Source organism: Gobius niger (genome assembly GCF_951799975.1).
Source record: "Gobius niger genome assembly, chromosome: 3".
NCBI lineage: Eukaryota > Metazoa > Chordata > Actinopteri > Gobiiformes > Gobiidae > Gobius > Gobius niger.
In genome coordinates this window covers 29,454,112-29,467,372 of record NC_136854.1, presented here as the reverse complement: position 1 = coordinate 29,467,372, position 13,261 = coordinate 29,454,112, and the positions used below count along the sequence as shown (strand labels likewise).

At 42.1% G+C, this 13,261-nt stretch overlaps 1 protein-coding gene across 2 annotated transcripts in view; it reads right to left on the bottom strand.

Moving 5' to 3' along the window:
• Nucleotides 1-1,884: 1,884 nt before the first annotated feature.
• Nucleotides 1,885-13,261, bottom strand: part of vegfc (vascular endothelial growth factor c) — a 60,650-nt gene continuing 49,273 nt past the window's right edge. For both annotated transcript variants that reach the window (XM_079553449.1, XM_079553450.1), the window contains exons 6-7: nt 5,839-6,160; nt 1,885-2,324 (exon numbers count right to left, since the gene is read on the bottom strand). In XM_079553449.1, coding sequence (XP_079409575.1) covers nt 2,216-2,324; nt 5,839-6,160 — 431 coding nt within the window. In that variant the 3' untranslated portion in view covers nt 1,885-2,215. The remainder of the gene's footprint in view (nt 2,325-5,838; nt 6,161-13,261) is intronic.

Sequence of the window (13,261 nt, the reverse complement as noted above, 5' to 3'; positions counted from 1 at the left end):
ATCACATTAGTCAATGTACCTGACAGAAGTCTCATGGAGGTCTTACGGATATTCATACTTTACTCTAATCATTCATCCTCTAATCACACTCATGCTGGATGAAATAAAAGCATGGCATGACAGCAGGGTGGTTTTTCCCGGGTCATGAAGGCAGCAGTCTGAGCAGAGATGCCCAGACTTCCTCCAGTTCTTCCCAAAGCGTTCCAAGGCCAGCCTGACCACACTAGCCTGGGACTGGGCTTGATTTCTTCGAGTTCCCGATGGCTGTGGTTAACAAGCATGTTATCTGGATATGACATTTTGTAAACAAGAAAGTTAGTGGTTTTACAAAGGTACAAAGGTAATAGAGCAGAGACAAATGTGAACAATGTAGTTTTGCCACGCAACTTAAGGATATAAAGGGTCATTATTGGGACAAGGCCTCGTGGAAGACCCAGGACACGCTGGTGGGACTATGTCTCCGAGCTGGCCTGGTGTCGCATCGGGGTCCCACCAGAACAGCTGGAGGAGGTGTGCGTGGATCGGGAAGTCTGGGCATCTCTGCTGAGACTGCTGCCCCCGCGACCCGGCCCCGGATAAAGCGGAAGAAAATGGATGGATTGATGGATGGATGGATGGATGGATGGATGGATGGATGGATGGTCCTTAGCAACTCGGTTCAGATTTATAATAGAAGTCAGGGTGACAAACCTCCTTTTAAAAGAATAGCGGACTTGGGTTTGTCATTACTGAAGAGTTCCAACAGGTCAGAACAATTGTGAAACGGCTGTCTCAATGTATTTACACCTTTAGAATGGGACAAAAATACGGTCTGTGATTGCATTGATAAAAACCTTTCTAGATATGATGGGTTGTTAGCAAAGTTCCAGACAGTCCTGCTTTTGAACTGTATAGGTTGGCCGAGAGATGTAGTCCTATAGGTCTTCCCTGGGGCTTCACGGTGGTGCGTACTCAGAAACCCTGGTCAAGGAGGTGACCAGGAGGCAAAATAGATGTCTGAGTCATTTCAGTTGGCTTCTCTCGATGACAAAGGAGCAGTGGCTCTACACCGAGCTCCTCACCTGACCAAAACCCTGCGTTGAGATCTGGGTCCCAGGACACAGCAACCTATTTGAAGTAATTCCTTATTAAGCGTCTAATACTTCTACTATACAGCTCAATAAAAGGCTACTTTATCAAATATTTTAGTGTCCGTTGTTTGGAATGTGAAAAAATTTCCCGCCCCTTCTCTCCTTAAAGAAATCAAATAGATACAAGATTAGAGACGACAAATATTGTAAAATAAATGTCAGTGCTTGCTCAAGTTCAGTCAAGTCAAATGATTCAAATAGACAATGTTTTCATTGAGTGTAATAAGATAATACTTTTTGGCTACTTCATATTCTACTTGAGAAATTATTTGGACTATAATTTCATGCTTTTAATTTAAAGTGACATTATTCTTAGTTCCCGATTTTCGTATCTTCAAAAACGGCACTGATCTGGCGTAACCTGTTGCCGTGGTTACATGTCTCAATCCCGTTCTTCTGTCTTCAGTCGGTCGGACACATCAGCAGCTTAACCTCGGAGGTGAAGCGTCAGGCTGACAACATCTGGACTGCGTTTAACACTCAGACCTCCTTTGGATTTGTGTTTCTGCACGTTCGAGACACTGGTAAGACATTTAAACCTGCGCATATTTGGCGAAATTGTTCTTCTCTTCAGCTTTTAACCAAGCGCTAATTTTCCTTTAAATAATCCCAACATTGATCACTGCACAGTTATCAGGTTGTGGACGACTGACAAAGTCTAATTTCAACATCCAGTATGTTTTATTTTCCATCATATACTTTACATGATACAAAAATAATAATAATCACAGTGTATTTCCATGAAAAATCTCCATAAACAGGCGGACAATAACATTTAATAAATTATATAACCCAAATCTGACATAAGAATACTGTGACAAATTAATAAGGACACATTTAAAATTATTTAGGCAATATTTCAAACAAATCAAAAGTCTTTCTTTCCCTTCCGGCTCCGATCTCCCGCGGTAAGTCCGTTTAAGTCAGTGCATTTCCACCTTCATTTGACCAGAGTCCGTTTCTCCATGAATGAAAGTCTCCCGTTCGGTAAAGGGTCCTGAGCTGCCACCACAGCAGGCTGGTTTGGGCGGATGGTTTTGTGAGAATAGTTTATTATACGTGGGTTATTTTTGGTTGGTGTTTGTTTAGTCCAGCCGCCTCCAGTGCGACGGTATACAGCGGCAAACTTCTTCACTGAAGGAGAATCCCGGTTCACAGCGCCGCCTCCGCACTTCACACGGAGGCCGGACACAACTGCAAAACAGAAAATAAGAACAGGGTTTAGCAGCAAATAATGCACTTATTTCCTCATTTCAAATACGGCTAAACAAATGCATGGATGAAACTATGAAATGTCTAACATGTTGCTGTGGAAAGTACAACTTTTCAGCACTTTTTGATGAGCCGGATCAATTGGATCGGCTCAAAATGGCTTTTCATTTAAATTTCAGATTTAGATTCATGACTTGTTGATTGAACCATTGTGCTACTCCCCGCACATAACACAACTATAGTGAAGCATGAAATGAAAAAGAACAAAAGAGTTTCCTCTTTCATTCAATATAATCTCTGTTGTTCTCTAAAATAACAAGTAACCTTACGCAGTACTATTACCAAATCAGTTATCAGATTTAGATCAGATCTAAGTCAATAAGAGCTAGCATATTTGTCATTTTACTGAGTAAAAGGATTTATTTGCTTTCTTCTTGTGTCTTGGGGAGTGACGTAGCGTATTGTCATTTGTATGATGAGGCGTTGGAGGTATTGCTGCTGAATGTAACTAGTAATAAACTAAATAATAATAAACTCGTAATAATAATCAAAGTAATTAATTTACTTTATAAAAGAGTAATCAGAATTCAATAATAAGATTACTTTTTCAAGGTAACTGTGCTAACACTGTTCTTTGTTGTCTTCCAAAGCTGACTTGAGGAGGTGCTGCAACCATTGTTTTTAGCAACACGCACACTATTAAATCTGGTATTACTTATTATTATATCTAGTATTTATCTCAATTTTCAAATTTAGTAAAAATCCTGTGTGAGTTTTTAAGTGGGGCACCCGAGCACCTCTGGTGTGGGGCCCCAGTCCCCCTGCTGCCTGTGTCAGCTGCGCCCCTGTTCCTCCTCCTGTCCCACCTGTGAGCTACAGCCTCGCACTGAGAGTGGAATGGACACAGATCACAAAAGTCAAAACTTTTGCCTGGACCCTTGTACCTCTGCTTTTGTTGCTTTTATAATGGGCTGTGCAGATGATCGTATTGTTTAATTTTCACTACATACATACCCAGCATAATTTAACCACAAAAACGAAAAGGCTGATTGTTGTTAAATAAAAAGTGGCTAAAATTCTGTGTTAAATGGCATTGAACTTTACTTAAACAAAGCTGTATAGAAAAGCTGAGGCACTCTGAATTTTCGTGAATGTTATTAACAACGCGTTTCGACTCACAGGGTCTTCATCGGGATTAGTGAGGAAACACAGGCGTGTGCCACTTTTATGCCCATGTGACCAGAATCACGTGACAATAAATTAAATATCTAAAAAATGTACAATATTTACATAAGAGACAGTACAAAGAAAACGGACCAGACTGGACATCACTTCTAACTTTGTTCACTTAAAAGATCTGGTTCTTTGCATGGACTCATTCACGACCAACCCATCACTCGTGGAAATGGGACAAAGAATTGAGGCTTGAGGTTTTTCAATAAATGGCTTGAGAAATTGTTCAAATGGTCTTTTTAAATGAAACGTTTTCATCACTTGTTCCTTAAAACTGAGGATTGACAGCGCTCTGGTGTGGAAACGGTCTGCACCTCCGAAGCCTCATGAAGACAAACGGCGAGGCCTCTGTGTGTTCGGGGTCAGAGGTCAGAGCCACGGTTTGGATTTCAGTGAAAACTCCAGTCTCCATCAGGACAACACTGATTTACAGCTGAAGCAACAGAGCCTCCGCTGAGCAGGAGGTTACACTTAGGACAGGGTTACCAGCTCCACGACAGTTCTCTGCGTATTATCTGCCACTCTGTCCTCCACAGAAATGTACTTTGATATTCTCAGTATCAACCAGTTCATTTCCAATTATCTGTTATACATCTTCAACACGTCCCAGGACTATGACTCAAGGACAACATAATGAATATCAATAGAACCACAAAGGTTTGCCCACACCTGTAATTTAGACACTATTAATCAATCATAAACGTTTGAAGTGAAATCTAAGAAATTGTAACAACAGCCTTCGCCAAATTTGACTGGAGATCACGGTTTGTTTTGTTGAACTCCCAAATCCTTGCATCATCCCTCTGACAAACCCCATACTTCCTGGTCTGCCGTATAGTTGTCAGTGTGAACCGAGAGTAATACAAACTGCTCAAGCCGCTAATGACTTCTGTGAGCTGTCACTTAACCATTTCCTCTCCTCTCACGAAGGAAACTCTCGCTCTCTCTCACATCCATCGAGCCTGTCCCTCGCTGACCCCTCGCGACCCCGCACCGCTGTGATTTATGAAGCCGACAGCACCGGAGGAATCCAGGCTTTGGGGTCTGGTTTAGGGACGTCGTGTTTGACTGAGCAGAAGTGAATGTGAAGAACGGCGGTCATTACAGCTACTTACTCTGTGACGTAAATGTTTGGGGCGTTTGACGTTGACCCCAAGCTACTATGAGGTTCAGCGTGGCAATTTTTCAAAACAATGTCACGATATTAGAAGTAAAATCATTAGCACTATGAAACTTCAGAAGACTTACAGAGCTCAAAGTATCTCATTGTTACGTTCCTGAGTGACGATAGGGTGTGAGATTCACAGACAGATTGATCAGCATCGAACAAAAAGAGGGCTGAGCTAAAATACAGAGCTCACAAATTATCATTCAATGTTTTTATTCAGCAAAAAATAATTTTCATGATTTCAGAGAGAATTACAAGCAGGCACTGATTTCTTTCATTGGCGCTTATCTGTTTTGGAAGATGAACTCTTATTTATTTTTATTTTTTTGTAGTCACTTGTTAGCCTATTAGCTTTGCATCAAACTTACTATATAGTATAATCAGTATAGTGTACGAATAAATAAAGTCTAATCTAAATCTCACCCATGACTGAAGGGTCAGGAGCCCATACACAAGCAGTCAAGATATTTTCTCTATGTCACTTTGGTGAAGCACAGAGTAGAGCCGCTGCTCCTTCATGTTGAGAGGAGTCAGTGGGACATGTGTTGCAGATGCTGCCTGGATGTCTCCATCAGGTGATACTTTCAGGGCTGTCCCACTGAGGGGATGGGCAAGACCAAGTCCAGCTAGAGGCAACCACTATCTTAAGAGCCACATGCTTTTGAGCCTCTGGTGCGGCTCTTTTGAGGTTTGATCAAGAAAAAAAAAGTGCAAAAAATTAGCTTCTCTGAAATATTACCTCTAAAACAGTGGTCCTCAACCACAGACAGTAAAACAGCGAGTGAGGGTGGCTTTACCCATAGCGTTCACCGTGGTGAACGCTATGTTCCTATATTTCGTCCTGATGTAGTCCTGATTTGATCTGGTGGTACTTGGAAGGTAAAATATTTTATGAAGTGGGATTTAGGGTTGAAAGCTTGAAAACCAATGCACCAATTACCATAATATGTTTGGTGGTCTGAAATTTCAATCTTTTAGACCATTTTGCTGATTTCAATCATTTTATCACATTTGGATCGGCGCTCAACCTTTGAAAGTGACCGAAAACATTTCTTTTTATTTGCTTTTTATAAACTCAGTGCCCAGCCCTCTCACCTGCACGAGGCCTGGTGGAAGCGTCTCCCCCTGAGGAAGCACTTGTTTGGCGACTCGTTACATTCGCACAAACACTTGGACTTGTTGAGCGGCTGGTGCCTGGGGCAGGACTTGGCGCAGGTGCATTGGCAGGTCTGTCTGTCGAAGGTGAAGTGCGCGGGGCAGGAGTGGCCGGGGTTCCCGCTGCAGACGCAACGGCACGAGCTTCGGTCCCAGCGGTGGTTCGGGCCACAGCTTTGGGCGTCTCCGTGGCGACACACACACTGGCACGTCTCTGAGTCGAGCTGTTTGTCGGGGCCACACACGTCAGAGGAGAACAGGTCTGTAGAGAGGAAAGGAAGTTTTCAAGTTTTCTATACACACACATTGTTTAGAACATCTCCCCCCCCTCGCTACTGCCCTACTAATATATTCAAGTCCAAATGGCACTGGCTCTGTGTGCACACAACAGCAGCAGACTCATTATGTGGTCCACGATAACCCCCGGACCGCCGTTTAAACTTTTGTCCAGTACAAGCACGGTGATTTTCCGGCAATAAATTCCCAAAGTGGCGTCAGTGATAAACTATGACACTGAGACATTCTTCAAATAGGCTCTTAATGCGTTTAGTTTCCTTTGAGAAAACACAGATGGTTTCTTTTCTGAATCTGGCTGATCTTTTTAAGCCCGTGCATGTTGTGCCGCGTAGGAATTTACTCTAACAAATACCACAGCATCCTTCAGCGTAATCCTGGCTCTAAATCTAAACCATGACTCCAAATGACCCATTAAGTGACTCTAGGAAAAACAGTTTAAACTATCTGTGCTAATTAATCACTAATGGCGTCAAGACGGAATAAATGGGCTCCTATTGGTTGGTCTAAATCCTTTGGCAAACAACCAGGATTTTGAGTATTTCCATGGTTGGGGGAAAAAGGGCTTTGGCAGAGCTATTGCCTGGGTCAAATATGTTAATATAATGTAGCCTAATTCTTCATGAAAATCCTTATTTCAGATGACAAATCTTCAAAGAGAAAGTGGGTTATTGAAGGAGCAAAATAGTATTCAAAACTATTAAAAATACATAAAAAATAATGTCCACTGGTTTTCAGAAAAGGCAAACGCACAACGCTGTGACGTATGGCAAAAATACCACGTCCATTATTTTCTATGACAGAATGCACACCGAGGTTGCAGCTAAGCTCAACCTTGCTCCACGATTCACAACTGCTGAATTAACTTTGTTTGGAGGGATGAGGGGAGCAGTGCAGACAGAGAAACCATCGTCAGGGCTCATGCGTCAGTACGAGTGTGTAAACTCGTGTCTGGGGCACTGTCTGGTGTGCACTGGCCTTTGATATGGCAAACACATAAATATAAACAACAGTGAATATATCAAAAACTCAAAGTTCTCTGGAAGTTTCTGTCAAATAATTATTCTGTGACAAGGTGCTCGTTGGTGTTTAGGGACAAAATAATATTGGTCAGAGCATTTTGATGTAGGAAAAGTGCCTTGATTTGCCTTTGTCCAAGATTCATTATGTTGGAGAAATTAGGTTCAAAATGAAGTGAATGCAAGTGAATTCACAGTATAGCAACGGCATGATTATCAAAACAAACTGGATTTTCTAACGTTTTGCTGAAGAACATGCAGCTTCTTCACAAGCTATAGTTCTGTGACTGTGTCCCGCAAGATCCAACAGTAAGGACAGTGCACAAGTGTTACAAATCTCCACAGTCACAAAGCAATCTCCTCTTCGGTCTGTTGATTTAAGCATCGATCTAAAGGCTGACTATAAAGAAATACACTAAAACTACTTGGCAAAGGCCCACAACCCCCCAAAACTAAACCTGCATCCCACTTTTGTGATGTGTGATGAAGTATATGTAATTCTCTTCTGCTTTGCTGTTTCGTTTGATTCATCATGGGGCAATTTTCAAGTCTATTTTCAAACAGAATATGTTTTTTCTCTCACGTAAGCGTTTTTCCCAGGGCTCATTTTCATGTGATATTTTGCCTGTTTTGACAGATCGGCCGTGTCAGTTACAACATTATGCAGATGGCTTTGTACTGATACACTGCGGCGATGACTCAAAGCGCTGATTCTGACTGAGTGTGACAGTTATGGCGCGGGTCAGGCCTTTAGATCCACCACGACAAGCGGCTGGATTCGTATCTTCTGGCCACAGTCACAGTGAGGGCTGTTGTGAGTGAATCGTCTTTATTGTTTTTGGAGGGCTTTGTTCCTTTTGTTGCGAACGGGGAAAAACTCGAGAAGGAAAACTGAAAGCGTTTCTCTAAATATAGCCGTGAAGAGTTAGTGGCCGCAGCTGTGCCCTGTAATAGAAGTCAAGGGAAAGTGTGTCAGGGGGAAAATGGTGGAAGCTGAAGGGTTTTGGCTCAAAGGGACAGTATTCCATGATCACACTGCTGGAGTTCATGACAAGAACTACTCTAGTTTGATTTACTGTGAGACTGATAGACACTATGGACAATGAGAGCTCTCGGTTGTGCACCAGGAAAAATACAGGACTTCATTCAATTTTATGGCAATGACAGCGTCTGTAACTGAAAACCAAGTGACTTCAGGTCTTGGTCACATCCGCACTTCGATGTGAGCGTTTAGCCGCTTCTAACACATCTGCAGTGAAAGTAAAAAACTAAATAGGCTTGTATTAACAGTCTGCAGTGTTGTTTATGTCAACAAGGGAGAAAATTATTTCAATGAAACGCTGACGGCCTAAAAATGGCTTTTTGGTGACTAAAACAAGAACATATGTTTGTTATGAGTTTTCGTTGAAGGAAACGAAAATGTGGGGGAAATGTTTGTCAGACGTTTGCGATCAGTTAGCCTGGTCAGCCGTCCACTCCTGCTTTTTATATCTGTTCAAAAGCGTCTCTGGAACTTTGATAACAGCCAATCAAATTTCATAAAGTTTTATATTGATCCAATCACAGACAGGAACCCAGTTAACCACTAGTAAAATATTTTCTTACTGTACTTAACAAGAATGTACCTGTGTAGATGTTGATGATTAATATTCTCCCACAGTATTTTCTTCCTGTTGCCATCTATCGAAATCATTTTTTGCAGCAAAATCAATAGAGCAAAATCAATAGAGTGTTCACATTTGTCTCCGCTCTTCCGGCGGATGCATCGTAAAACCACTAACTTCTTTGTTTACAAAACACGCCAAATGCGCTTTTCTCCGATTGGTTAATTCACCTTATTCGCCGCCATCAATTATTGGTGCGTTCATGTGGTCCTCGGGAACTCGGCCGAACGACTTCTCCCGTTGGGGAATGCACGTGAACGCTCGCTCAACTGGGGAAAACGACTGGGGAACTCGGGTCAAGACGAGCTTCCCGACTTCCACACCTGACTGTGAAAAATAGCTGATTTGTTCTTTTATTGTTTAATGTCAATGTCAATGTCAACTTTATTTGTATAGCACGTTTACAGCAACACTAGGTGCCCAAAGTGCTTCACATACAGTTACAATAGTCGAGACGCGACGATATAAACATATATAATTCTAAGCTGGAAGAAGCTGGCTTTTATCACAGAATTAATTTGTTTGTCAAACCCCAAGGTTTCTGGCAGAGGCTCGAAGATGAGAAGCCAGAGAACCAAGAGCGTCATGCGGGTCATTTGCAGATTTGCTGTTGTTAAAATAACAATAATATAACAATAACTTCTGTCTTTTTCTCATTAAGACTTAGGAAGTTCTGTGCCAACCACGTTTTTACTTCTTGCAGACACTTTAAGAGGGATTCAATTGTGTTTGGTTTTGCTGGAATGTATATCTGAACATCATCAGCAAAACAATAAAAAGCGATGTTGTATCTTTCAAATATTTCTCCAAGTGGCAGCAGATACAAGGAGAAGAGGGCAGGGCCCAGAACTGAACCTTGAGGAACTCCACAGTTTAGAGGAACTACATTTGACTCGTGAGAGCCGAGGTAATGTGAGCTTTTTAGTTAAACACTGCTACTTTTTTTGAGTTTAGTGTGAGCTGTCGTCATCCTTGTAGTAACAAAATTGCGAGTGAAATGCCTGACATCAATGCCAGCAAAAAGTGTTTTTTAGACGTTTAGCTTTTGAGACGCTAACAACATATTTAAATGATTTGATGAGCTAAGCGCTAATCAATGATTAAAGAATTTTATTGATGACATCAAAATCCCCACTTTCCCACATAAAAAACCACATGAACACAAACCAACTGGGGACAATGATGTCACATCTCGGGAAAACGAGCACCCCAGTCCACATGAATGCACCATATGCCCGCCCCTTCTCTCCTATTAGATTACATGAGACTGGAGAAGTCAAGATAAAATCAGTTTCTACAGGAGTACAAAGCCATTTTTTCGGCCGTGAAGAGAAACGGTGCAGTGTTGACATGTTGGTGCAAATGAAAATTGGACATTTTACACAAATCAATCTACTAAACATCAGATTTCAGGGGCGAACATTCTCCCTCGTTCTCCGCTTATTGAACGGACTTAGCGCTCTACTTGAAGTGTCAATACAAAGGAAGTGCCGAAAGCAAAAAGAGGCAAATGTGGGCAGGGCTGAATAAGGTGAATATGCTTGTTAATTAACGCCCATCGAGAATTCGATTGTACTACAGTGATGTCACAGGGCCTTTTTCTCCCCAATTAAATGCAGTATGAACAAAGAAAGCATGATCAAAGGATGAGGAGAGCGGCCGCTGTAGAGAAAAGCCTTTTTCACAATATTATCTCTGCATATTGTGGTGTAATGGTCTGTCAAAAGCTTGATACAGCCTGTCAACCTTCATCCAAACAAAAATACCGTAACTGAATAAAACGTTTTGAGATTTGTCAACTAAAACTGGACTGAAACTGTCACATATACAAATGACTACATGTGATTTTGCCCAGAAGACAAACTAAAACTAAGCTTCTAAATAGAAAAAGTATACATCCATCACGGTCAGAAATCATTCAAACGTCAAAATAATGGAACAGGGAAACGTTGCACTGATCGCAACAGTAAATGTATATTTTCTGTTTTGCTTGAATGGAACAGCTCCCACTGTCCGGCCGCTTGTTTGACACAACCAAACAGCTTAAATTTTGATTTGATTTTGATGGTTCGTGTTATTGCAAAATGATGATAAAACAACGTATGCACATTCTCAATAGAGCAGTGTGTCATACATTTAAGAGCAGTGGTTCCCGACCTTTATTCTGGATGTAAAAGCCATACAAAAATTCCGAAAGAGCCTTGGGTTACTCACAAGCACAACATGCTCGAATATCCACACTGTCCGATAACACACGTTGCACAATAATGATGATTTTGGCCGCCACATTCCTGTTCTCTCAAATCAAACTATTGCTAACATCTCCAGGCTCTTCTCACCGTTTCATAACCTGCCGACCCCCATCCGTCTTCCTCCCTCTCACTTGCCGCCTCTCCTCTCTCAGCCTCACGACGGAGGGTCAAGGTAATTTCATTTGCTCACACTTCAACACGTCCCAGGACCTCTGCCACGCCGCATTACGGGGGTAATATTTCCTCATATTCTGTTCTCTCCGACTGGATTTGGGCCACAGTCTGTCAGGGGGGCTTGCCAAAGTCCGCTGATGTTAGAACACTTGTGGGGTGACGCTCGGGTCTCGTTTCACCGCAAGGTGTCTGTTTCTAGGGTCGGCTTTATGCGTTTTGGCCAGTTGGGATTCCCACTTCAGCAGATGAGCTTCTGGGTGATTTTAGAGAGAGACTAACTTTTGCTGTTCTCCGCAAAAAAACTTTTAGGTACTCCTTTTGTTGATGAGAAAGAACTTGTTGGACACGGGGAGGGAGCAGAGAAGAGCTGCAAAAACATGTATTCTGTGGATGTAAAGCATTTGCAAGTCCGGGACATCATGGCCCCTTTCTCGATCTGAAAATCCCTCAATATTCCAATAATTACTGAAAAAGTTAAGGTTTTCTTCCCCCCATTTGTTTTCTGCATTTGACCAATCCTTCAGGGTCGTCATCTGAGCGCTTTACCCTGATTCTTTGTTAGAACTGGATGTTCCAGCACAGAGACAAGCCTGCGAGGTGGCTGTGGGCTACAAAAACTCCACCTCACAGGCTTCTCAAACTCAGAACTGGAGGGCGTCTGATCCCAGGTTTTATGTAGAGCGGGTCATCTCGTGATCGGATTGTCGGGGGTTCGAATCCCAGCTCCCACAAATGCACATGTCGTTGTGTCCTTGGGCAAGACACCCACCTTGCCTCCAGTGTCTGCGTACACTGGTGTATGAATGAGAGTGTAAATGGGTGACTGGTTCCTTGCATTAAAGCGCTTTGGGCCTGATTATGGTAGAAAAACGCTATATAAGTCCATTAGAGTTCATTTACCATTGACCATTGCCCCGTCAGCTCTGCCATGATGCCCCAATGTCCACAGCCTGAGGTAAGACCACAAATAGTCCGGTTCACTATGTAATTTCACCTGATTTTGTGGAAAGTATCAAAACTATACATTTTTGAAAACTTAGCAATCAGAAAGACAATGCTTCCATTTTCTCTGATATGTAAAAAAAAATAAAAAATCTGTGTTATAGGTTATAGGCCTATAGACTCTTGAAGTTTATGCGTGCTTATTTAAGTCCATTGAAGTGTCACTTGAAGAGGAAGTGTGCTTGTAACTGCTCTGTCTCACACGTCTGATTATCCTGTACGGTCCTTTATGCTTTCTGTAAGAGACTTTTGTTCCTGATGGGGGAGTGAGGGTTATGCACATTATATTGAACAGAGTGGAGTGCAGACATCTCATACTCGTGGATTTCTTTCTCATAACCGCAAATGTTAACAAATGCAGACAGTGCAGACAGAAGGAAGGCAGATGCGGCACTTAGACGACTAACAAACTTTTTTCCAATAAAGAAATGGACAAAGCACCATCGGACTGAAAGAGCAGGAACTTCTGAAACAGATGGAGACTGTCGGAACGTGAGGGGGGATTTATTTATTTTTGTTCAGCTAATCATGTTTCCATGATGTTTCCACATTGCATTTCAAAGCGAACATGTCATAATCCACATTTAAAAGCTTCAAGTCATAACATCGAAGTGAGGTGAGGAGTTGAAGACCGAACATGAGATTCATTACAAATCACTAAGTTTGTGGCCCATGAGTTGTAATTTCTAAGTTCTAAGCACAATAAATAGTCGGCTTTAAAAAGATAAGTAGCAAATTAGGGCTGCACGATTAACCACTATCGAATGAGCTGCTGTGGTAACGTAAGCTCTAGGAGCAAAGTGTTTTTTTTCTTACCTTGTGCCCCTGCTGTTTGAGTGATAGACATGAACACCAATCAGAATGATTGAGCCTCGTTTCATAAGGAGGAAGAGGCTCCAGAAGAATTGTCTGCTCTGCCGTCGCAAAAAACAGTGTCTCTATTCTCACCGCGAGGAAC